The sequence below is a fragment of the Hermetia illucens genome, chromosome 2 (assembly GCF_905115235.1).
Source record: "Hermetia illucens chromosome 2, iHerIll2.2.curated.20191125, whole genome shotgun sequence".
NCBI lineage: Eukaryota > Metazoa > Arthropoda > Insecta > Diptera > Stratiomyidae > Hermetia > Hermetia illucens.
This window is the reverse complement of record NC_051850.1, coordinates 178611756-178638228: the sequence shown is the minus strand read 5'-3', so window position 1 is coordinate 178638228 and position 26473 is coordinate 178611756. Positions and strand designations below refer to the sequence as shown.

General features: G+C 43.7%; 1 protein-coding gene across 5 annotated transcripts in view; it reads right to left on the bottom strand.

Annotated features, from left to right (window-relative positions):
* Positions 1–937: 937 nt before the first annotated feature.
* LOC119647589 (ubiquitin carboxyl-terminal hydrolase 47) overlaps positions 938–26473 on the bottom strand; it is a 40167-nt gene continuing 14631 nt past the window's right edge. For 4 of the 5 annotated variants that reach the window (XM_038048599.1, XM_038048601.1, XM_038048602.1 and 1 more), the window contains exons 2-13: positions 13662–13864; positions 13460–13603; positions 13217–13403; positions 12974–13161; positions 12383–12873; positions 12077–12323; positions 10873–11950; positions 9709–10811; positions 9518–9644; positions 9379–9449; positions 2491–2624; positions 938–2423 (exon numbers count right to left, since the gene is read on the bottom strand). In XM_038048599.1, coding sequence (XP_037904527.1) covers positions 2249–2423; positions 2491–2624; positions 9379–9449; positions 9518–9644; positions 9709–10811; positions 10873–11950; positions 12077–12323; positions 12383–12873; positions 12974–13161; positions 13217–13403; positions 13460–13603; positions 13662–13864 — 4148 coding nt within the window. In that variant the 3' untranslated portion in view covers positions 938–2248. Of the gene's footprint in view, positions 2424–2490; positions 2625–9378; positions 9450–9517; positions 9645–9708; positions 10812–10872; positions 11951–12076; positions 12324–12382; positions 12874–12973; positions 13162–13216; positions 13404–13459; positions 13604–13661; positions 13865–25174; positions 25312–26473 lie in introns of those variants that run through there. The other variant, XM_038048603.1, reaches the window with a different exon arrangement.

The following is a 26473-nucleotide window of genomic DNA, read 5'->3' as shown; positions in this document are numbered from 1 at the left end:
TTCGCTCGGTTGCGGAAAACTCGGTCGCACTGGAGCTTCTGAACGTTCCCTTGATGGCGGCTCAACGGACTGAACAATGATTTCAGCTCTTCCAGACGGCGCTGACACGGGACGTTCCCAGCAGAATTCAACTACAAGGCGGCCGCGTCCACGAAATTAGCGCTGCGTCTGGTTCCTTCTGGGGCATGGTTTAGCCACCATACGCCGTCTTCGACACACAAAAAAACAGCCTGAAACTGGCCCTGCGACGATGTCGGCTGTCGCTTAAGTCCTGGCTGCGCTGCCCCGCTCTACCTGGGCACAATCGTCGCAATTGCAACTTTCAGCACCATCCTGCCTGTTCGATCGCCCAACGCCAAAAACCTGCGACGAGTCGTTTTTTTCCCCCAATACCCGTTCTTAGTGAAAAAGGAATTTTTTCACCGTTGGCGAGTCGAATACGCCCCGGAGGGTGCCGGTGGTGGCATCTATCCATCGCATTAACAATGTTGTTAACCCTGCTGCGCCACACACGCATAGCGGTTCACAGACCACATATTCTTACCAAATTTCGTGGCAATAGCTCCAGAGGTTTCGGAGTAAATCTTGTGTGACACACAGACAAGCAAACAGAAGCACATTGAACAGATTTTAGTAAGATTATGTTTCACACAAAACCTTAATAAAAATCGTCTTGACTTACCTGAATTTCCAACAATGCTTACAGCATCCCCCATTGCTGGTGCTCAACCACCTGACAGAAGCAGAGAAAAAATAAATGTTTCTGGAACGACGCATGTATTGCTGATATTACTCTCCATGACATCCTGATAAAGTAAGAAGTGACCCGACTCCATATACAATGCTTATGCATTACAAACGCTTATTGGTTTGAAAAGTTCGAATCCTTCTCAAAATTGAACCACAGTCCATCCTCAGCCAAATAAAAACACAACAATTATTTTCAACCTTTTCTTTCTTTCTTTATTTTCTCATGTACGGAAAAATCACAAATTAAGTTTTCTTTTCTCAGAACAGAACAAATGTAAATTACCAGATCGTTACATGAAATGTATCTTATTCCAGATCAAAAGTTCAAAATCGTCCAACTGAATATTTTGTATTCCGACAAAAAGATTGTTCAACAGAATCTGATCTACATGTAGCGAACGAACAATCTAAATTCTTAGACCTTTCAAATATTTTGCAAACGACTTTATATCAATCAGTAACCATGTAAAATGCCATTTTCACCATATCGTACACAGTAATTATCGTGATTACTTCTAGACATTAGCTTAGGATCAAGGACATTACAAAAGACTTTAATCGGGTTCTTCCGTATTATTTTCAATCTCATTCTATCAATCCCATGCATTTTCTTATTAAACAACAGCAGAAAATCTGGACAATGTAAATACTGTAATGAATAGCAAAGTTTATTACCAAACCGGAAAATTTCAATTCATTGGAAAAATTTTAGATATGTTTGGGCAAATCTACGTAATTTTATATTAATCCGACCATCTTCGTCGTCACCATAGTAACCAACTGCATTGAGCGGCAAAAAATAGATGAATTGATAGAACAAAACTAATATTATGCCTAATTTCTATATACACAGAATGGGGAGATAGAAATTTCAATTGTTCATCGTCAGTAAGCTCGAAAACTCGCTTTCTATTCAGCCAGGTTAGTTCTGTAACAAATTTCCCTAAATTTTGCTTAGTTTTGTGAATACATGGTACTTTTGGCATTGCAAGCGCATCAATTTAGCAATGATTCCTTGAAGAGACAGTTCAAGTACAAAAAGGCAAAAAGAAAAGAGATTTATGTAAAAAACAAGCAAAGAAATGCGATTGCATGGACATATCACAAAAAGAAAAATAATAAAAGGGAAATCAATTACTCCGTTATCAACTACAACAAACAACGACTAAACAATTCTTCCTCTTCTTCGAATGAATGATGAATTTACTCTACTACCATTAAATTTTCTTGCATGCAATTTGACTTGCTCGAAGCGGATTTATCTTAGCATTCCTCGTTTTTTTTTTGATAAATAGAAATTCCATATAAATAGGCAAATTGGGTACAGTCTCATAAATTACCTAAAGTTTCCGTTACGTTAAGTTTCACGTTCACTTCAATTAGTTGTTCTTTTTTGCGTTTTGCTTGAAGTGTAGCTAAATTTATAGTTTTGAAAACTTTAAAAAAAAAACACATTCCGGACATTTACACGACGATCTTCTTACAAGTCCTGATGGGTTTAATCATCACGACCTTTAGGTGATGTATCCAGATAAATTTTAAGAGCACGCTCGCGACGCGGCGAGTAGGCAGATATCGTGGAAGCGCCAAGACGTTCCAGGCGCGCTTTTTCCTTATTCTGAAGTTCACGTCTGTCCTCAGGAGTTAGTTCTTTGGGAAGTTCACTACTGTTCCTGTTTTAGAGAATTGCAATCAAAATAGTTAACATTCTTAAGGGATTGATGGAGGCTAAGGACTTACTTGTAGAAATACACTGATCCACAGTTTGAGTACATAATTGGATAGTTGTCTGTTGTGGCGGCATTCGTAAACCAACTCATTGAACTGTTGATGTTCAATAATGAGATATTTGTGGCCGGAAACGAACTAGTCACCTGAAATTGACAAACAATTTTTTTTTAATCAATTGGCTTAAAAAAGATGATTTTATTTCAGAGAACACTTAAAAATGGTCCCACTGATTTCAGACCCATTTTTCCTAAGAAATAAACTCCCAATTTCTCCAAGTTTCGCCCCGTCCCACCATCAGAAACAGTTGTATATTAGACAGTGAAGAAGCGCATCATCACCTACGGAGAATCGTATGGGGCTGGGGAAAACCATCACGTTACGTTTTAATTCCTTCCAAAATGTTCAAAATTGAACCGAATCAAGCGTGTGCACAATTGTCCTGGAGAGACTATTCATGAAACAACTTTAAGAATATGCCCAAAGTGTGCGGGTAGTGTAACATCTAGACGGATGGGGCAACTTTCTGCGGAAAAAGAAAACCAGACCCAACCTCCTGATTGACACGGATGCTGATGTATCAATAGTCCTTTGATTACTCACACGCAAACCTACACAAAAAACCCACTTCAAATTTTATGTTGGCAATATGGCTATTTGTGCTTGACCTTGGCTCCGGCAGAAGTTGAGCAAGCTACCCTGAGCATTTTGTTAAAGCAGTTTAGCCCGATGATCCAGATATCCCCACCATCCCTCGACAGAAAATTACCATGATATTCTCTGAAAACATGTTTACAGCAGTTTTCTATCCAGTGCTTCGAAGGTGGTTGGTCGAAGAGGATTTCACTACATTATTATAATTGATCCATCTGTAGCCCAGCTAACTCCGCGTGGCAATCGCACCCACTAAAAACCACCCAAGGGCTCTCTTGCCCCAACCCCACGGGATCACCATTTAGGTATTACTTCGCGGAGAAGGTTCGCCCTTAGGCGCTCGTCCTTCTCCTACTTGCGGCTTGCCTCCTTCTTTGTTCCTTCAGTAACTCCTTCCGTATTTGCACGATTGCGGAGCAAATCATAAGCCAGTTCTCCTCGGACCTCGGCAACTCCACAGCTAAGTTCTCCGGGCTCACGCTCCTGCCCAACACTTGGTTTAGGCTCCCCCTCTCCATTGCAAATTTTGGGCAGTGAGAAATCACATGCTCTGGATCTTCCGGTATGCCACCGCATCTAGGACAATCATCCAATCCAAAGCGATGAAGATACTACCTGTAGCAACCACCGTGTCCCGTGAGAAACTGGGTAATGTGGTAGTTGGTCTCCCCATGTTACCGTTAAAGCCACACCCTAATGTTGGGAATCAACCTGTGCGTCCCATCTGCGTTGACAGAGATCATGCGATTCTGACCTTGCCGCATTTCTACGCTCTGTGTGGCCCTCCATACGTCTTGCATGATACAACACATCCATTTCTTTAGCTAGAATGTCGACAGGGATCATGCCTGCCACCACCAATACTGCCTCATCTGACGTGGTTCTAAAAGCGCTACAAACACTCAAAGCCATCAGCCGGTAAACCGAGTTCACCTGCTTCCGTCTCTGATAGTTGCAAGCGCCCGTGCCGACACAGGAAACGAGTAGAGCAGGATGGAACGCACCACTCCTGCTGACACCAACCTCCGGCAGTATTTCGCCCCACCAATTTCGGCAACATTTTGCAAGTGTCGTAGTGGCACTGGCTGCCTTTTAGCACGTATATTCTAGGTGTTCCGTAAAACTCAATTTGGCGTCAATTCTCACATCCAGGTAATTGATAGCCGGCATTCACAGTGTTATTTTTCCTGCGGCTGGTTATAAGAACGCCTCCGTTTTTGCGCCCGCCAATGTCAGCCCGGCTCTTTCTAGTCAGGACTTTGCCGCTCTTACTGTTTCCGCCGCGTAGACCCCCACATCTTCTGGGTGTTTTGCTGTAAGAACCACAGCTAGGTAATCATCAAAGCAGACAATCGTAGTCCCCTCTGGGACGAGAAGAGCAAGCACTCCATTATACATGATATTCCATAACGGGAAACCAAATAACGATCCCTGCTTGCCAGGTTTCGGAAGCAACACCAACTTTTGCTTCTTCCACTGAACAGGGAATATTCCTTCTTTTAGGCACGCCTCGAAGGTGTTGGCTCGTTTTCACTGCCAGTTTCAAAGCTCGGTTGGGGATGTCCTCCGAACCTGGGGCCTTGTTGTCACCGATCCTACCACATATTTCCTGCAGTTCCTCCAGTTACAGAGGGTATTATTCCCTCATTTAGCTGGACAACCATTTGCTTTCCCCTATTTTCGTGGTGAGGGAATAGAGCAGTAATAATCTATTTCGGTAACGAACAAGTCACCTAGGTTAATCTCCGCAGCCTTTTCGTTACCACTCTGTAGGCCTCGCCCCAAGGGTTTATGTCAGCATGGTCACACAGCTGTTTGAAGCAGATATTTGTGCTACTCCGATTGGTTTCTTTTAAGCAGCCACGCAGTTGCCTCTGTGCCTCCTCTCGACCGCCGCCACCGGGCTTTCCCCTGAGCCTCTGGTAAAGCCTCCTTTCCCGGAAACATGTGGCTCGAAAGCCTGCGATCCCTCCATCCTTCAATGCAATCTAAACTAACAAAACACGCATGATTCCGATACCCTTCTTCATCTGGCCATTCGCAACTTCCACCGATGCATTCTGCACAGACAACCCAATCACACCGATTAGCCAAACCATTCCAGATTTTCGCCAGAGTTCGCCAATTATCGATGATCAGTCCCTAGCATCCAAACATAGATATCATCGAACTGAACATCAACTCCTTGGTTAGTCGGACTCATAGGCAGAAGTTCGATTTTTCTCTCGATGAGCGTGCACCACAAAAGATGCTGTGGTGCCAAACCAAGCTGTACTACCGCCATATGCCCTCACTTCCCAACTTCAACCTATTTCGAATCGACAGACACTAACGAAACCAAATGTACCATGTTTTTGCGAAGGTACCGCAATACTAGTCTGCGACAACTTTCTCAGTACGCATCCTCTCCTACCCGCTAATGCCCTCAACCCCCTCTTTCCCACATATATTGTTTTATTGTTTCCATTCGAACGACCTACCCACCATCAGATCCTATTGCGCGAACCAAACCCATCCAGCTGGCAGAACATTGTCCATAATCATAGGCAACTTAAAAGCCTGACACATCTCCTGATTCGACTCTTATGGTAACAATAATGGTCACCAGTTACATGGCTGCCTGACAACTCCCGCTGCACGAAACGTATACCTATTTCACATTTCCTGATTAGCAACCACAGCAAAGTCAATCCGAATCCAAGCTAGTTCTCATTCCTAACCGCCCCTGCTATCAGTGTCCACGATGCCACTATCAGATAGGCAGCGTCGATGCGAAGCAAGCGGAGTGCAACTGCTCACGAGTTGCTAACACAGTTCGCTGCGGAGGTAAAGCTTTATCTGGCAGTAATCAATGGGCAATACCGGAACAAGGACTCAGTTTCATGGCATCTCGACTTATCGAGTGCCGTTACCATCTGATTTCGGGATCTTCCTGAAGACCGAGAAAATTTATTTATGTAGATTCAGTGTTTAGGGGTAACGTTTTTTAGCTTTAAGCTGAATGAAACGATGCTATACTTTCAACGCGAGCTCAATACTCTGGAGGACAATTTTGGACCCTGTGGAACAGGCAGACTCGCGCTGTAGTGCACATCGGGGGTGGTAGCATTTAAAGCTGACACAGTCGTAAGTTCAATGATGAACCTGATAACGATAGCCTGTGAAACCCTCCAAACCCCGGAGGAGCCCCAGGCGTAACAGGCCTTCTGAATGCTAATGGACCTCCGCAAAGAGTGTTGTAAACTCCGCCGTTTGGCACAACGTCTACACACCCGGGAGGAGGCGTGCGCCACAAGGGCAGAGTAAGCTTTATGCTCATCAAGCTTAAAGAAGACTACAGGGCGATAAATAAAAGCAAAGCTTGCTACTGGCAAAACCTGTTCAACAAGGTAAATGGGGCTTGTCACCTGGAAAATCGTGGCTCTGCGGGAACGCCGCATACTTGGTACTGACCACATGGATGCCCTCCGCATTATTGCCGAGACATCCCGTACGGATTCATGACAACAGTGCAGAGCGCGTCGAGAACTGCCCGCTTCTCACCATTAAAGAGTTTGAAGAAGCAATTCTCGCCATGAGAAATAAAAAGGCGCCAAATGCTGATGATATCCCAGCGGAAGTTTATGAAATGGTGTTCCGCCAATTGACCTGACCTGCTGTCGCCGGAAGCTAGCGAGGGTAACGCTGATCAGCAAAGGAGAAGGAGATTCTGAGCTGCCGTCTGCATACCGACCAAGTATGCTTAACACGAAAAGGTCATCAGAAGTGGTCTCACTGAAGCGATCCGTACTGCATGGGACTTATCTTCAAGGCAGTTTTTGTTCAAAGCAAGGAGATCCACAGTGGATGCTATCAAGGAGGTCATGGATACCATTCATCGGACCGAGGTACACAGTCACAGATCACGAGGAATTACTTCTCATAACGCTTAATGTCAGAAATGCCTTCAATTCCGTAAGATGGACAGATATGATAAGCACATTAGCAAAAACACTCCACGTGACGAACAATCTCTTGCGAATATTGGGGGATTATCTGAGAGACCGCTCCCTGCCCTCTAAGACGCTAGAGGGCAAAACGAGGACAGCGATAACGTCAGAAGTAACACAGGGATCCATCCTAGAATGGGATTTCTGCAATGTTTCCTTCGACAATCGGCCAAGACTCGATATGCCAGAAGAGTCGCGCCTGATCGATTATGCAGACGACGTTGTGTAACTTGTTGCCGGACACACTGGTGAACAGGTGCAAAGCAGACTCTTGATGCAACGAGTAAGTGGATGGATGACTGTTCATGGTTTCATCCTTGCGCTGGAGAAAAAACTGAACCAGTCGCCCTGACCAGAAAGCGAATTCCGTATTGAGTCAAAACCAGTTTTGACAACAACAGTTTGGTGCTCGAAGATGAGCCTTTTAGCAGCAGCGGACAAGGCTACAACTGGAGTCTCCGCCTTAAGTCGGTTAATGGCAAATTTTGGGGCCTTATATCCACCAGCAGACGTCTTTTTATGAGAATAACGCCGTCAGTTCTGCTCTACGACACAGAGATATGGGCTGATGCCCCTGGTAAAAAGATGTATCGTAAGCGCCTTGCCCAAATGCAGATACTTCCTCCTCTCCCTTTGGAGCGTTTGAGTTGAAAATGATGACATCTGGGCTACTTAAAACTGAGTAAACATTTCAGCGATATATCCATCAGGCTCTTCTGCTACGCATCGTAAGCATCTGTGTATTATTTTCGAAAGACATTGTGAATGAGATTAATTTTGAAAAATGCACATTTCTATCGCAAATCATTGCAAAATGCTGCTAAAAGCTCGCCCCTTTATAAGAATATCCAGTTTGTGCAAGAAAAAAAGATAAATAACAAATCCCCTGAAATCCCCAATGAGCAAATGCAGTGTCACTGCGACATCCCATTGAAAACGCGCTGCTAGCCATTATATCGGGCGCATTTGAAATGGCGATGAGAGCACTTCTCAAACAATTTCATAACACTGTATGGCAACCGCTTGGACTCTTTTCTAAGAAATTCCCCGAAACTCAGCGAAAATATAGCACCTACAACCGTGACTTGAAATGTTTTTCGTTACATGCTTAGTCATCAGAATGGAGCACAAACCAATAACGTCTACCTTCAACCAGAAAGTCGATAGCCCGAGTCTGCAACAATCATGATGAGGTGACTACATCGGACAATTTTTGACGAACGGTTTGTCCCGAGTTAGGCCGCCTGTTGCGGTGGCTTCGTAAGAACTAGTGTTAGCAGACGAACGCCGGAATACTTTAACAGCTACCTAGCTCTGAGACGTCACTGGTCCTAGGAAATTTCAACATCCAAAATACGACCTGCCAAAATTTCTTAGGAAATAAATCTTCAAGACGACCCACTGAATTTTTCATCCCACTGGACGCGCTACAAAGGGGCTGACATCTCGCAAATATGTTTGGCCCAGTATGGTCAATAATATTCTTGAATGGACCCGTACATGTGTTTCGCACCGACGTAGCAAGGTTGGAAGACGTGACAACCCGCCCGCGGACAAATCGACAAGGCGGACTCCAGATTCAGCCATCGTTGGATCGTTGGATCACTAACGTAATCAAAGGATTTCTCGTATGTTTCAACGATGATACATAAATTTGGAAGATGGGGTTCTTGGCCCAAAAGTGGGAGGTTTCTCTCCAATTGATCTAATCCGTCATCAAGTGAAGGCGGACTGAGGATCCCCTCAACCCTTAGACAAGAAACTGCCAACCAGGTTTTGCTTATATTCACCGAAAAAAAACTTAACTTCTTTTTTTTCTTCAGCCTTTGTCCCATTCACAAGTGGGGTCGGCTCGTCGTGATCGGTTTCGTAATTTGACTCTATCAAATGCCTGATCTGGGTACAATCTCGAGGCTTTTAAATCCCCATCCAGCGTATCAAGCTACTGTTGTTTCGACCTGCCTTTTGGTCGTTTACCATCGACTTCGATGTTCAGACCAATCTTGGCAAGTGAATTCTCGTTAGCGCGAATTGCGTAACCATACCATGGAAGATGCCTCTCTCGTAATTTTTCCACAATCGATACAACCCATAACGATCACGGATATCCTCATTTCAGATGTGATAAAAACGTGTCACGCCACTAGTCCAACGCAACATGTTCGCCTCCATTACCGCAAGACGCCGTTCATTGTCTTTTATAGTCGGTCAACACTCAGAACCATAGACGGCGACAGGACTTATAATCAACACTTACCTTACTATAGGCGACTTTATCTTCAGGAATATCCGATATTTCAGATAAAAGCTTCCTAACATCGATATCCCCTGTGGAAAAACAAAACAACCACAACATTAATTTCATTCAACTCAAAAAGTTCTGTCAAAGTCCTCACTTTCCAATGTTATTTCTTGGAAGGGATCCAACTCTAATGTCGACGGATGCCATCTCCGTACAAACAGTGTTATACTTTCAGCACCGGTCACCGGACTAACGCCATTCTCACACTCTTGCAACACTATCTGCAAATAAATCGACTCCAATAAGTCTCAATTTCTAGAGGACATCAATAAAGCCGGTACTCACCTCACAACTTATCGACAATCCTAAATCACAAACAGTAAGTTTATTTCCTGCGGGCAATATTCGCAAAGGATTCTTCCCACTACGTTCCCACAATCGACAATTCTCCATTGTCAATGTTTCATACTTGCTATCCAATTTGTGCAAGTGTTCGATAAGATCACGCTTCACATCATTAAGTAACGAACCAGCGTTGAATACACGCTCGCAAACGGGCTCTAACTTACCCACTTCATTTGTGATTTCACTTAACTTCAGATAATATAGTTTTGCCTTGTGTTCGCCCTTTTTCAAATTTCTACCGAGCTCAATGTGTAATTTGTCGCCATCTTTGAAAGACCTCATTTTCTCCGACATGTCCAAGTAGAAATGCTTGAGGTCGTTTGATTGTTTCTGGACAATTCTGAAATATTCGGACAGAACGTGAATGTGCGGTTCCAGATGTCGCTTGAAAGTACCAATTCTCATTCGGGTATCAACCAGGACTTTGAGAATGAATTCACTTTGTACTTTTTCTTTGGGGGTAGTTTCATCTGAGTCCGATGCATTACCGTTCAACAGTGGTGTGTTGTTCATATGTTCGGGATCCTCATTTTCGCCCAAACGTATCGCTCGGAAGTACAGATCGGTATCAGCCTCGAAACAGTCCTCATCGTCACTCACAGAAGTAAATGGCTTTGCTTCCCGACATCCGATCATTACTTTGTCATCGTTTTCATCTTCGGGGCTGGATAATTGTGGAGAGTGACTAGGCGTTGATGAGTGGCTTAAATTATGTGGCGCGGATTCTACAAGCGTTCTGTCGCCGTCGCTCAGACTACTGTCTTCACTGTTGCTTTCGGTGCCCCCACTTGCGGCAGCATTGCAGCAACCATTCTCCAACGTGCCGGAATGCGGGGGCAACGGAGACGATCGCTTGAAATCTCCGCTAGCACCTATAACATTTGCGTCAGACGCTGTCAGGTCCGCCGCCGCATTCATCATAACAGCATCTACTACATCTCCACCTTCTAATTGTTTACTAGTGTCAGAGGAAGATTGTTTTGGGGTGCTAGGCTGCTGAGATCGAGGAACATAAGGAGGGATTGCCAGCAATTGCAGAGTTTCTGTGAGAAAAAAATCGAAATAGGAGGGAGGAGGGTTTACAGATATGCATTCGAGGCTTACCTTTATCCGCAATGGGAACTGTCACATAAAGGTACATCAGATGATTGTAAGTATTAACTACTTGCAGAAACTGTTCACATTCCTCAGCAGTCGGTCGCTTAGCACAGGTCACGAATATTCGCCGTTGTGGATAGAAAGTATCTGTGTCAGCATCCTTACGTAGTATAGCACCATCTAAGTATGTCTCAATAGCAACAACCATCTCTTTCCATTTTAGCTTCATCTTCTTCGCCGCAAGCTTCTTGAAACTCTCAATTGTACTATTGCGTATAGCACGGATTAAATAAGGGCCATCGACATCGTTTGTCTTCATGTCGACTTTATAAACTCGTGTGGTAACGCCATTTGGCTCATAAATTTCGAACTCTTCATTCTCACCGCGAACTTCCAAAAGATAATCAATTTCACTAAGGAAATTCTCCATTGGGTCTTTTTCCAGCCCCTCTAAACTGTAGAGAATTTCTTCTGCGAGATGGTCATAGGCAACAAGCCTACAACGGGACAAAGGAGCAAATTTTCGGACGTCCAAAAGACCATGAGCGGACTCTAGGACCTCTTCAAGGGTACTTGATTTCGATGTGTATACTTTGGTAAACTTCGTCGTTCTCAGCTTTGGATTATAGAAATAGACCTTTGGTTTAATGATATCTGACTCACTGGCTTTCTGTTTTCTCGTCTCCTCCTCTTTGTCGTCCAAGCGTTTTAGAAGTTGGTTTATGTGCTCCGGGAATTCAGTGGCTTTTATCGCGGTTGCGTTTTGTTTTGGTTCGATTTGACGGTACATTAGCATGTAAGCATTCGTGCTAGAGCTGTATATGCTGGAGTAGTAAGCCTTGAAGGATCCCCCACCGAAGGATTTTTGAATATCCTCCTGGGTGATCGGGGATACCGTCTGATCGTTAAAGCAGTACCATTCGCTATTGTCAAAATCTTTTATGTAAGCGTAGTAGTGTCCACCTGACGCACTTCCAGAATGAATCATTATGGCGAATAGTTCGTAAATGTATGGACCGCTCTCGTTGCTGGACGGTAAGCGATTATCCGCGCTTGCGCTAACATCGATTCCCTCGTCATCGTCCTATGCAGAGAACAATTGGTCAATTTCAAGACAGTCATTCAGTTTCGACATAAAAACAAGCAGAGGAAATAACAATCACGGGAAACAACTCAAAATAATCGATGGTAACTGCTAAAATAGACCCACCTGCAAATCGTTGTCATTATGGCTAGAGCTGGCCGTTGTCGCGATGCCGCTGCAATTGTCCTCCTCCATCGCAGCACCACTATCAGTCGTGCTGCTGTCATCACACTTGGTCAAACTTTCTGTATTATCATGCTCAGATGAAGCCGAACTAATGAAACCATTCGTTTGTGAATGATTCGCGCCGAACGTCTCGACATCTGTTGCATTGATAAAACTGTTCAGATTCAGTGTTTGCGGGAACGTTACTCTGGAAATATAACAAACATAAGACTGCGAACCTAATGCCTCCTCCAAGGAATATCTCACTTGTCGTTCAATTTGATTCGATGCAACGTCTGGTAATCAAAATCGAACCGCTTCAAGTGTAACGTTAAAATGTAAGGGAAATTCTTAAATTTAAGCCCCTTGTGAGCATCGCATTTCTTATTACACTTTTCGCACAAATACTGGTTGTTCCCGTCAAGTGTTTCGGGCTGAACGAAAGCTCGCAATGCCTCTTCGATACTTCCATAGGCAACTGTACTACCGAATGGACGAACTGGTAACGGGATATCGAGGAAAGTGTCTTCACGCGATTTCTCTGTACAGCACTCTAAGCACTTTACATAGTCAATCATTTTCCCTTCATACAATCGATTGATTAGGTCCGCTTGGTCTGTGTTCTTGAACTTCTGTTCAAGAGCATCAAACATAACCCGACAGAGTTCCTGAATATCGTGTTGTTGCCAAGCTTCCGTGGAATCCCAACCGAAGCTTCGGGTTAAATCTGTTGTTTCTACCGCCGCCTTTTGAGATGTCTGCAAGTTTGGAAATTTGTCAAACGATAACCGTCGGGAGAGAGAAAAGAGGAGCGAATCCCTGTAAGCGTTATCGAGGAAAACTCTGTCAAAAACTCACCTGTAAATTCAAGAAAAGTTTCTGCAACTGATATGGGATCGACTTAGCTTCATCGATTCCATCAAACTCCCAATGATATAAAGCGTTTCGAAATTCAGGAGTCATGAACAAGGCTTGCAGCAAACTGTTCAAATAGCACGTCATCGCCTGATTGACAAGACCAACATACCGCGATGTTGATTTCGGTGCTGTAAGGAAACATCGATAATCGAAGCCTCTCCAGTTGAATAACTTCAAACTTACACGAATAAAGTTTCAATTTGATTTTTTGATCGTTCATCTTCACATCATACATTGGTAGCGCAGGAGCTTGAGGAATGGCCGGAAGGGGTTCGGTCTCAGTTGGACTAGCTGAAGCACCCAGCGCTAAATCCATGTCGGAAAGAGAGTCCGGTGTAAGGGCACTTAGATTTGTGGAATCATTATCGTCCTTAAAATGATGACACTAGAATAGCTGACAACAATAGGGGCTCTATCTTAGCTTACCGTTTTCTTCTTTCCATCCATCCATTTCTGTACAAGATTTGTTGTTGAGTTCTCTGACGGCATTATGAGTAATGTATTTTTAGTGTTCTTTTGAAAACCAGGCACGTCATATAACAATGTTTTGCGTTTATCATTTAATGCAACCTGTTCAAAACATATTCAGTTAACAAAACAATATACCAAGCCCTGGATAAACACTCACTTTGGTTTCTTTCGAATCGAGCACTAGATCGAATGAGCTATAATTGAATTGTGTTTCAATATTTTTATAGACTTGCTCGACTGTATATGTGGGTCGAACGACTATGCTGATTTTTTCACGATTGGAATTTGGCAAGGTGTTTACAACCCTGCATAAGGTTTTCTGATCGTCGCCTGCGGGATCGGGTTTTAACCATACCATTTCTGTAAATAATGGGAAAAAAAATTAGTAAATATGACTCTGCAGAAGTTATGGAAAATAATGAAGTTTTAGTAAGAAGCATTTTGCAAAAGAAATCAAATATAAAAAACCCTAAAAATGCAAATTTTGAGGTCCGATATAAAGTTAAGAATTTTGAGGGACAAAGCAGGGAACCGACAGGAAAAGGAACTCCTAAAATGATATAGAGAGCAAAGCAAATATAGTCAAGCACTTCCTTTATGGAGGGTTCAAAATCATTTGGTCTCCTCTAAAACAGGCTACATTTTCAGCTCCAGACATCCATACATTTCTTATGGATATATTCTGGACCACCTTCAATCCTCTCAGTTAATTTTCCTCTATGTATTTCACCGACTTACAATGGGCCCCAAGAAGTAGTAATTTGAGTTCCAGGCCCGAAAAATGGAAAATACGGTCCTTACTATAGCCCATATCGGTAACGTTTTTGGTTCAAAAGTTATTCATAATGATGGACTTGTGAGATAGCGAATTTCCGTAGTGCAAAATCAAGGAGCTCCTCTGCCATAATCTGATCTTTCTCTTAGTTACTCACTGCGGTCAAGCAGTGCACTGTAGGATAGACTGACGCGGAACATAGCTCCCTAAGGCTGTCTCTCCTCTGGGGCGGTGCGTGGCTTTTCAGGGGCCAAGCGTCTCGTCTACCAAGATCGTTAGTGAGTGGTAACACCCTGTACGAGGTGACCCTACTATTAACAAAACGCTACGGATCTAGAACCGTGCCCGTTGGATAGTTTGCAGTCGGGGATAACTGACTATTCAAACGGAGCCTCACTGAGTAAGTTAGACCTCATCGTGCTACGGGGGGCTATGGCAAGGCGGACCTCCTAACCCTCATACTCGTGGGAATCAAATGAATACAAGCAATAAAAACAAAAAAAAAACTAATAAAACGGGATCCCGTACAGCACCCAAACTGGTTAATCAGGGGGAGACACATCTCCAATATACTGAGAACCAGGTGATTACAGCCAAGAAGGGAGAAGCGGATCCAAGATTAACATTGGTATACTGCGTGGACAACAACCAACGAACGCCACTGCTCAAAAAACAGGGACAAGCAAAAGCACGTCTGTGATAAATATCATATATCAGACGACAGGAAAGAGACAGGTCTCAGTGACGCAGGTGCTAAATGGTAGATCAGGGGTGAAGGCAGGACTCAGGAAGCTCGCGATTAGCTATGTTAGTGCGATGAAGGGCATTCGACTGGCCATACTGCCAAAAATGTTTCGCGTGCAAATACTCATTCGTGAGGAGCAGGAAACCGTTCAGGACCTTATCGTCAGGCAGATGTGCAAGGGATGGACTTCGAAACTTGTGTTCCCCGGGATACGCTTTCGACCAGGCCTTAACTGATGAACTGCGCGACGTAAGACACTGCAGAGTGGATTAGAACCATAGTTCCTAAATTGCCAGGCTGGGAAGGGATAGAACTGTGAACATGTGCTGGGGATGATATATCAGGGGCACAAATGCTGATAGTTTTTCTCCCAAAAGCCACGACAATAGAGACGAAAGATCTTATAAACCTTCTAATCGCTCAGAATAAGGATCTCCATACTCGACTATGAAGAGTCTTCAGAAGCAAGGTGGAGGGAAAGGGTAAACTCCTCACGATCGGGGTAGATGACCGATCCCTGGAGGCAATTAAACGTCGGAGTTGTCATATCAACTATCGATTTGACAACATACCCGTGCATGTGCAAAAGAAAAAGACGAGGAAAGACACCTCGGAGGAGACACCGGGTGAAAAGCTTACTGAGGTCTCCGAAGAAGTCTCGAAAGCCGTAGAGGCAGAAAGTACTGGATCAATCAGAGAAGTAGACCTGCTGCCCAGTGAAAAGCAGAAGCTGGACAACCTAGACCTGGGACTCCTAGTGCTCAGGATGGACAGCTACGCGCAGAAGAGCGCCATGTCGGAGGAGGAGGGCGATACTCCGACAGTGGAGAAGAGCTCCAAACAATAACGGAGCCAATGACCAGCACTAAGATAGCCCAGATAAACCTCCACCATGCGAAACCTACATCTGCGGTAATTGCAAGGACAATTTCCTACGAGAACATTGGAATAGTGCTGGCTCAGGACCCCTGGGTATACCCGGAGCAGATTCGCAGTCTGCAAGGAGGAAGTATGCAGGTATTTGGGACTCTTCTTGTGAAAAACCAAGAGCTTGCATAATTCAAAATAAATATGTTTTTCAGAGTTCCTAACCGGGGTCCTTGTCGCTATCAAAGTCTCATTGGAAGCCGGGAGGAGGACTCGAGAGACAGTCGTGGCATCGGGATACTTCCTAGCAGCCGAAATCCGGGCTCCACTGGAACAAGTCACGAAACTGGTGAGGTACCGTGAGAAGAGGGCGTTACCACTTCTCCTCGGTTGCGATACCAACATCCACCATGAAGTCTGGGGAAGCAGCGACACCAATCGAAGAGGTGAATATCTTCCTGAATTTATTCTTAACAATAAGTTAGAAATATATAACTTAATGAACATTTGTGACCAGCACTAGATAGGAGGTACTAGACATAACTCTAGGAAATACTCTAATGAACGGAAAGGTCAAGAATTGGAGGGTCTCGGATGAACCCTCTATATCTGGATAATTAGATTCGACATTGAGGGTAACTCAGAAAAAAAAATAATAATAAGGAATCCCAGAATAACGGATTGGGAATCCTACGTAACGCACTTGAACAACAACATTGCCCACCTTCAAGGGGACGGTGACATCAGGAGCGAACTGCAACTTGTTGGAAAACCTCAACACAATCGTCATTGACACATATGAGGCCAGCTGTCCGGCTAAGACAGTTAAATTGTCAAGGGATGTACCATGGTACAACAGGAACCTGGCCAGAATGAGAACAGAGGCACGAAAACTCTTCAAACGGGCAAAACAAACCGGGGACTGGCAAAGGTACAAAAATGCACGGAACAGATTCAGGGAATTCTGTGAAGGGACCGAACAGATCACAGAAGCAACCAGGCTTTACAAGACTGTAGTCAAAGAGTGAGGAATATCCTCTGTCTGTTTGAAGAAGGAAGATGAGACATTTACCGAGAATGAGGAGGACAGGGTACACCTGCTTCTCAGAACTCATTTCCCGGGGTCCTACCCCACGGTGACAGGCGACAACTTTCTGCCTGATACCCGAACGACGAATAAAGAGAGAAGAAAGGAGAACTGGACACTAGCAAAAGAGGTTTGCTCAGAAACTAGGCTAAGGTGGGCAGTGGGAACTTTTAAACCACTGAAATCTCCCGGAGTAGATAGCATTTTCCCAGCACTAATCCAGGAGAGCCTAGTAATTATCTTAGAGTCTCTTCTGAAGGTGGTAAGGGGGAGCATAGCACTAGGATACATACCAAGGGCATGTAGACGGGCAAAAGTGCTCTCTCAAACTATAGTGACAATTTTAGAACATCACTTTCTTTCCAACCCAATTTTTTCTTCAAAATTCATTCATTTATTATACTAATTGAGTTGAACAAGGTCCTCAAGTGATTGCGCAGTAATTACAACTAGAAAAATATACTCGTGGAATACTTAGGGTAGAGGATTAATAGAGACTGCTTTCTGAGAAACCACTAGATATCTCAAAGTCAAGCAATAATCAAAAACCCCTGATGATGGGTGAACAGAGACAATGATAAATGTTGCCGCGAAATGAGTTTCTGGCGTGCTGAGCGACCCTTACTCACTACAAAGCTACCAGCTTTGCGCATTTATCGGGATACCGGGGACCATCCATTACCACCGTACTCGACGGACCGAACAACAAAAACAACCAAAATAAATATCAAATAATAACGAGAGCAGGAACAAGTCAACCTGTGAATCCCTGTAAACTGCTGGTAAGTCGAGAGCGAACACCGCAGCTTGTAACGAAACTACCAAGTGAATCAAGTGCAAAGAGCTGTCCTCTCTGAAATAATAAAGCATGGAAGTGAACCCTTCACTGGGCCTCAATTCACGAATGGCAGTGGGCAAAACTGCACAAATTAGTTACCAAAAAATTGGGAACAGACCACTATACGGTTTGTTTTCTCCCAGCATAATGACATTCCGCGAGTTGGCAAGGCAAGAAAGATATTCAAAATCAACAATGTTCTGGATACCAAACCCGGACAACTTATGCCGGCTTCACACGCTTGAAACTTTCCGCAAACTTCAAACCTCCACAAACGCTTGGTCACCAGGCATCGCCATCACACGTTTGCAATTGGGTTAGTGTGATGGTCTGTTGAGGTTTGGCAAACATGTGGATTCTGCATTAAATACTGACGAACCTGAGAGACTGGTCGCTAAGCTGAAGACTCAGAATGTTGATCTCAAAAGCAGTAAATGGAACGTGATCGATCCTAACCGCTACGAGAACCGTGCGGCTCTTGTGCTACGAATCAATGACGAAAGATGGGTGTCGCTTGAAGGCACAGGCTGGAAAAGTTCCTTCGACTTACTTCAGCTAACCTTTGAAAACATAAGTAAGCGGTCGACAACAAGATAGATTTGGAAAGCGTTGGCCAGTGAATGAGACGATAGTCAAACTCGAGAACGTAGGAAATAAGTTGATTTAGGAATTGTTCTCTAGCACGCCCAGGATATGTACATTCAGCAAACTCAAGCACTACTACTAAAAGGCTCTATAACCAGTGAATTAGTGGCAGCACAGATTACAATAGGACGGGCAAATGGGAGAATATGAGGAACACTTTGTAGTAACTTTGTATTCTCCGCGGATCGCATCACCCGCGAATGAACTGATGACCGGACCACTATCCCCAATGACGTAAACGTGCCCTATGTGTTTTGGAGCAGCACCAAGGACAACAATAGTGATGAATACGTCTATTAATATATTATTCGACACGATTAAATAACACACAAATGGGGCACTGAATCGACCTGTATTACAAGATAGCGAAAAAGAGTTCTGATGAGCCCTTGCAAGGAAATCGGTTAAATTGGTAATGCAGAGATGTACACTGTAACTGGGGGTCTGTAAGGCGTGGGTTGCCTTACAGACCCCCAGTTTGGATGTGTGATATCAGCCAAACATGTCAAAAAAATAAAGTGGTGAGGAGAATGCTTAAAGACATATAATGTACTGTAGATGAGCTAAACAGGGCAATCACCACCTCCTTTGAGAATAGCCTTCAGCCGACAAAGATATCTCAGCACAGAACGTGAAACTGAAGAGACGCCGATTATCCAATAGCGGAAAAAACAACAGTCCTTAGGAGGAATATAACCGAGTATTAAAAAGGAATTCGAAAAGTCAAAATGGACTCATGGAGGAATTGGAAACACTTCTAGGAGAAATGCGCCTCCAGACAAGTCTCGGTAAAAATCCAGCTGAGACACTGAAGCAACCTGACGTGGCACACACAAAACTGGAAAGGAGATCCTAGAAACCCTAGAACCCATTTCCGAAATTCTAAAATAATGATTGTCGAAATCCAGTTGGGTGAAACAGTTCTGGGGCAGCATTCTATTAAAATCTACAGCGCTAACGTTACGCTGAGCTGCACACCCACGGTTTGAAGGCAAGTAAGAATGGTTTTTCTAAGAAAGCCATGCCAGGTCGACAATTCCCACTTCATTCCTTGTGAAAATACTAAAAAATTGACATTCCGTCCCTTGCTCCTGCTTCGAAATCAGGAAATTCTTATGGGAAGACACGTTAGCCGGTATCAAAGATTTGGGCTCCAAAAAAGAACGATATAGCAGGCCTCTTCGATAACATCTCCTTTGGATCAATGATATCAACCACCAAGAGGTATGGCATAGAAGGCAAACTTCGATAATACCATCGCTGGTGGAAATCGAGCTGGCTCGAACACATTTGTGTTGTGAGGCTCTATACGCCGTCCTCTGCAGGCGTTGTCGAAACAAGGAATGTAGACCAAAATTGCAAACAATCTCTCTCAAGCTCTGAAATCAGTAAAAGAATGATGTTGACGGGAGAATCTCATGATAAATTCCAACAAAACAATTCTCCTAGTGATTATCAAAAAAGAAGAAAGCTGGACAAACTGAAACTCCTATCCCCTTTTGGCGAACGGCTTGAACTATCAAATCAGATAAAATGTCTTAAAAGTCATCCTGCTAAATAATCAACAAAGATATGCGTTCACTTTCCATCACATCCGAAGACCCACCTGCCTCTACATTATAGCTGCCATGGAACATTCGCTCGAAACGTCTCACCATAGGGTCAAAGCTCTTACTGTACAAGACTATGATCTTGCCAGTCCTCATGTATTCCTTTGAGACTTGGGTGGAAAAATTGTGAACTCGTGGCCGCGTTCGAGAGAAGAATCCTCCGAAGAATTTTTGGCCCCCTACATAAGGATGGACGATTCCGTAGCCTACATAACGACCAAATCTATGAGCGATACCATGACCGTCCGATTGTGTATAAAATCCGACTCAATAGGTTACGGTGGGCGGGTCACTTAATCCGTATGGATGAAGATGATCCCACCCGGAGAGTCTATAAGGGCAATATCTATGGTAGAAAAAGAAGACGAGGCAGACCCTGCCTGAGATGGAGCGATGGCGTAGGACAGGACGCCAGACAGCTTTTAGGGATATCGAATTGGTGGACGTCGGCGCAAAACCGGGATGTCTGGAGTTCCTTATTAAGGCAGGCCTAGAGCGGATACCGGTTGTTGCGCCGTTGATGATGATGAAGGGAAACAGAATATCCATAAGCCCATGCGAAGCCCAGGATAAGACGAAACCTCAACCTTCGGCAACTGGTCAGAGCAGTGGAAACACAAACTCTCCAGACAAATCTATGAGTGCAAATATGCTCGGAATGAGGCAATTAACCATACCTGGAAAGAAGCTGGGTGGAGTCCAGAGAAAGAGAGAACAAGCTATAGAACAAGTGAGGAAAAGGGGGAGCCTATTCAACTGCGTAGGTGACCCCATCCTTCGTCGAACACTGGAACGGCTTCAAAAACTTCGTCGAATGACGTTACCAAAACTTCCTTCAAACGACCAAGTGAAAAAATGGCAGAGGTAAGATCTGATCAATCCATAACACCTGCGAAAACCTACTGGTAAGTGCTAGCCCCTGTGAAGGTAGCAAAAGTACTAAACGGGTACAGAGAAGAAAAGCTTAGCACAACAAAGCAAAACAGCGTAAGGAACAGTTCAATGAGATGCTGAGTAGCTATTTATATAAATGCAAATCAACGGGCCACGATCCCACCCGTTATCCCATGGCATTGTCACATTCAGGTGATATGCAGGTTAGTGAGATCAACAAAGTGATGGGACATCTTAGATGCTAACAATCGAGAAAAACGTGTTATCAGGCTGAAGACTAAGAAAGAAGGTCTCAAAAACGGAGAATGGAGGCGAATCTTCAGAAACATAACTAAGCGGCCAATGAATGTTACACGTAATTTAGGTAAACCTTCAGCGAAGCTGCGAAAACAGCAACCGGCTAAATAAAGCTGAGGATCTTCATAGAGTGATAATCCAGAAACATTAGCTAATAAAAGGTAAAATAGCCGGTAGCCGAGTTCACATGTATATCCTTTAAAAGATTTTATATCTAGTGATTTAGTAACAGAGTCAGATGACACTGTGCACGAGTATTCAACAGCACATGCTCTTTCCTCATACCGCCCGCAGATCTCACTAACCACGACGTTAAACAGAAGAAGCACTTAGAATAGATCCTACAAAGTAGCAATTTGGGTTCCCAGCCAGAAACGATAATACTTGGTCCCTTCATCAGTGCTAACAGGATTTTATCAGTGCTAACAAGTAAAAATACTATATTTTGAGAACCATCTGCCCCCTCCTCAAAATATTCTAAGCGTCATCATCCGGTCTAGGCCTGCCTTAATAAGGAACTCCAGACATCCCGGTTTTTCGCCGAGGTCCACCAATTCGATGTCCCTACTCTAAGCGCAAAACGAAAATTCGACTTACAATAACGTTATTAATAAGAGTAGAATTTACACCAAACTTTCTAGTATCATCTCTTAAAAACGTTCCGAATGCTGAACTTGTGATAAACTCTTTTTGCGAGGATGGATTGAGGATGAAAAAAGAATGACTGCCATACATCACAAAGGTTCAAAATAAAGGAGGCAATAGGTGTAACATAATAGACCTACAACAGCAATATTTCCAAGCCATAGCAGTGCTACCACCGTGGTATGTCAGCCAAGTTCGCGACATAATTTTGGAGTCGATGGCAGATAACTCATATATCCACTTACGTAAACAATTAATAAAGCGGTTGGGTGCCAGCCAGGAGAAGAAAACAAGGCAGCTCATGGAGAGCACTTCCATGGGTGACGAAAAACCCTCCTGGTTCCTCAGCCGCCAACAGTATTTCGACAATACCAAAGTTTCTGAACCGCTAATGGATAAGACGCTTACCATCTACTCTTCAACCGATTAATGGCAACGGTTGACCAGCCATTACACACCGCAGCTGAAAAGGTCTACGCCGGACTTCTTTCGACACCATGCCCCGCGGAAGCAACTTGAGTTATACAAATACCCTCGCCTTCAGCAGCAGAAACACGCTTATCGCAGCTAGCTTTTTCAGCAATTGTTAAACCACCTCATAGAACTGCGAGCAGAGATACGCGCAGTTCAACAGCAGATTCACTCTTAACGTTCTCGGTCCAGGTCGGGTACACAGCGCAGCTCCAAAAATCGCTCCGAGGGTATATGTTGGAAAATGCAAATGCACGATTTCATGTAATTGAACTTCATTGAATGCGAATGGCATGCTTTCATCCCGTTCAGAATATCTGGGAATATCAATGAAGTGGGGAGTTGCCTAAATCGAAGGAAGATTTTTATTCATTTTAGACGATATTCCGAATTACAGATACCAAGGGATAGCATGACAGGCTATTGAACAGGTAGCTAATAACGACTCCTTGAAAAAATAATAAAGCCCGACAAGCTAAAACAGGCTCGCTAGTTTTGATCAAGTGGTTCAGCATCCGAAAATGCGCTATTCTTTGCGTTGCGGAAGTTGTATGTTAGTAAATAATTTCTGCCAGCGGAAAGCCAGAAAGAAGTAGAAGATAACCCGTAGTGGGCTCTGTTTTTGATGGAAGATTCAAAAAGCTGATAATAGATTTCAAACCCGCTAATGAATGCAAATACCCTATTTTTTAAGATTTTGTGTAAACACAAAACCTTATTAGAATCGAGGTAACGTCTGTCTGTCTGTCACAACCGATTTATTTGGAAACTCCTTTGCGATCGCGCCACTCGGCTCCACATACGAAATCGAGCCGTTTTTAAGGTTTTGTGTAAAACATCGGTTTATTGTCTGTCTGTCACACGCATTTTTCTCGCAAACGGTTATAGCGATCGTCACCAAATTTGGAGGAAAAGGGGAACTATGAGCGCTCACGCTTACAGTCAGTTACAACCTTCTACGTCCCTTGTACGTCGAAATCAGGTACGGGGGTCCCACATTTGCAAATGAGGAGGGAGGATGTATTTTTTTTCTTCAAATATAGTCATGTGGGGTATCAAATGAAAGGTCGCGGTTGGTATTTTCTGAAGCCGATCTTAGTTTTGACACTTGTTGGAAAGGTGGGGAGTGCGGGGGTCGAAAATGTACATGTCTTTCACGGACCCAATCTCAGAAGCTACCTAACTGAAAAATCTGAATAACTGACTGCAAAACCCGCCTTGAGTTCATCTGAGAACGATAGAGCATGATTCTACTAAGTTTGGTGGAAATCGGATTATTCCTAACAAAGTTATAGCAGATCAAAATTATCGCTTCTTTGCAAATTCAAGATTTTGAATGTTAATATTACGAGAAAATGGATATTCTTACATAATTTATGCATATATTACGTACTAGGTACTGATGGGTACAAATGCACACTCAAATAATAATAATAATCGTTGGCGCAACAATCCATATTGGATCAAGGCCTTGAAGTGTGTTAGAACACTTCATTCAAGACCGTAACGGTACACTAGGAGGCAATGTGGTCAGCATTGCGCTCGCCCGAGATTATTACCCTGATTTGACTCAGGTACTCATTCACAGCTGAGTCGACTGGTGTCCGACATCCAATCACGATAACAAATTCCTCTGCCCCCAGCGAAATTTGAACCGCGACCTTCCGCTACGACAGCCCAGCGCTCTAACCACTTGAGCCATCCGGACACTCAAATAGCTTTATAAAAGAAACAGACAAAACCTTTCATACCTGAAGGGTCAAGCTTCCGGTTTCCTCACTTGTTTTTAATTTTTTTAGGTTTAGCTCGCGTGTGTTTATTTCGTTAAGGGCACGCGAAATATTTTTCAGGATCCGGTTGGAACCCTCGCGCCAGCAAGAACACGTGAAATCTTGTATAATGGCACGTGAGGGATCGAATTGCTCAAAGGACACTCCCGACAGTCCCAAGTCTGGCTGGCGCAGAGGCGTGCAAGCACGTGTCGACGAAGCACTTCAATGTAGCTTCAAAAATTTCAGACGAACCTTCAAGGTCAAGCCATTTTTTAGGCTTTTGGGATAGCTCTTCTCTGTAGGTCATCTCCGGCCACTCGGGATGGTCGGTCGGCGATCACAATGTCAAATTAATTATTACAATTTCCCTCGATTAATCCTGCCTTGTAATTAGAAGTTTTGCGGCCCAGGTTCAACATGGACTAATGGATCTAAACACTTTGGAATTAATTCAACTCCAAGGATCTGATACCAATAGTAGAAGAGCACAAACTTCTTGTCACTTCCTTAGTACTATAACTGGGTAAACTTAGCCAGTTTATCCGTCATGCGGAATCCCTCGCTTTTGCACTCATGAACTCCTTTCGTACCGCATTACACATGCACCCTTCGAACTAGCCTCCTCCTCGACGTGACAACTTCCCCAAATAAAACACTTTCAGATTATAAGACGCACGAAATATCCGAACAGTCCTACACCTACTCCAATTTGCACGATGACATGATTCATAATACAATTTCGTTTTCATTGATGGAAAACGTTTCTTCTGTTCTAGATTGCTCTAGATTGTCGCGAAAAAAAGGAAACATTACACCTTCCAGCAAAGATCTCCTAAAATCTTCTCCGAAATGCTAAACCAAGAGTCAGATATTTTTAGATACTCCAGGCTGACGCTTGTGTTGTATCAATACGGAAGCCTAAACATTCAAAGCAAGACTGCAGCAATCGACATGATGTAAACAAGCTTCGTAAACAATTAGCAGCACATATACAATTTTGGAAGCAGAAGCCCAGCTTACTCACATTCAGATCAGCAGAAGGCTCAGCCCAAATTCAATGTCATCGTAAAAATTCCACATGAAAATCTCATGTATTTCTACATACGAACTTGTTGAACAATCCACATTTATTACGGAGTCGATGGCGCGATTGAATCTGACCGAACTAACTCACTTCTTCACAAAAGTGCAATACATTTCAATTTCCATGTCAGCACCATTACCAAAAATATAATTTTCCACGAGATAAAAAAGAAATTTTCCCTCCTTTCGGCGACCGACGAGATCATCTCGCTCTCATTTAACCCATTTATGAATCACCCCAATACATTGCTTCGCTATTTTTTCCTATTTTTCGTTGAACTAATGAGGAAATGAAAAGTCCGAATAAAAATATCTTAGTGAGAGGGAGGGAGCGTGAGTGTGTGGATCGTGGTGAAAATAGCCACATGTGCATTATATTTACATAAATTTAAAGATCACAACCAAATATGAATTCTTGCCGGCCGACTCACATTAATTCACAATTTGCGCATAATCTTTTAATATCACTTCTGGATAGTGGACACTTGCGAAACAGAGATGTTCAGTGAGCTGCCAGCAATGTGAATCGTATTCATTAGCGGGTTGAAGATATTGAAAAATAGCTTTCCCAGCCGGCGCATGAGATAGGAGACGGACAGGAGGCTGTTGGATATACTGCGTTGCATAGTGCTGTATGCGAATACCATGGTGTTCTCGTAAGTGTCACCCAGAACAATTTGTTGTTGCTTGTGAAAGACCGGAGTTCGCATCCTCTGTCGATCATGGGACGAAACCAATTGAGGAGAAAGCATCTTCCACATTTTGGATGAACGGATCCCTCTTTCTGAACAAAGCGTAGGAATTTCTCAAAAAGCTACTGGAGTTTCGACCAGGGTGCAGGTAACTCATTACATGCTGCCCCACCTCTGCCCTTGAAACAACGTCCCTTTGTCAATCCCCTATCATAGGTACGAATTATAACGAAAATGACACTGGTATGTACAGGCGGTTCCGGCTAAACTGACGCAACACCTGGGTGACCACTTTCAGTCACACCACTTCCAGATGAGAGGAGTAGGTCTAACAAGAGTCGGTAATGATAGATCAAACACATTGACAGAAACTGTCATCCAGTTTCATTATCACGGCACTAATTGCTCGACAAACCAACAATAGCGGAATAGCAGAAAGATGAATATAAACATCCATGACGAAGCGAATTTTGAATCCGGGGTAACGTTATCAAGGGACTACCGCTCAACCACTCCGAGCATCGCCCCTTCAAAGTGTTAAATACAAT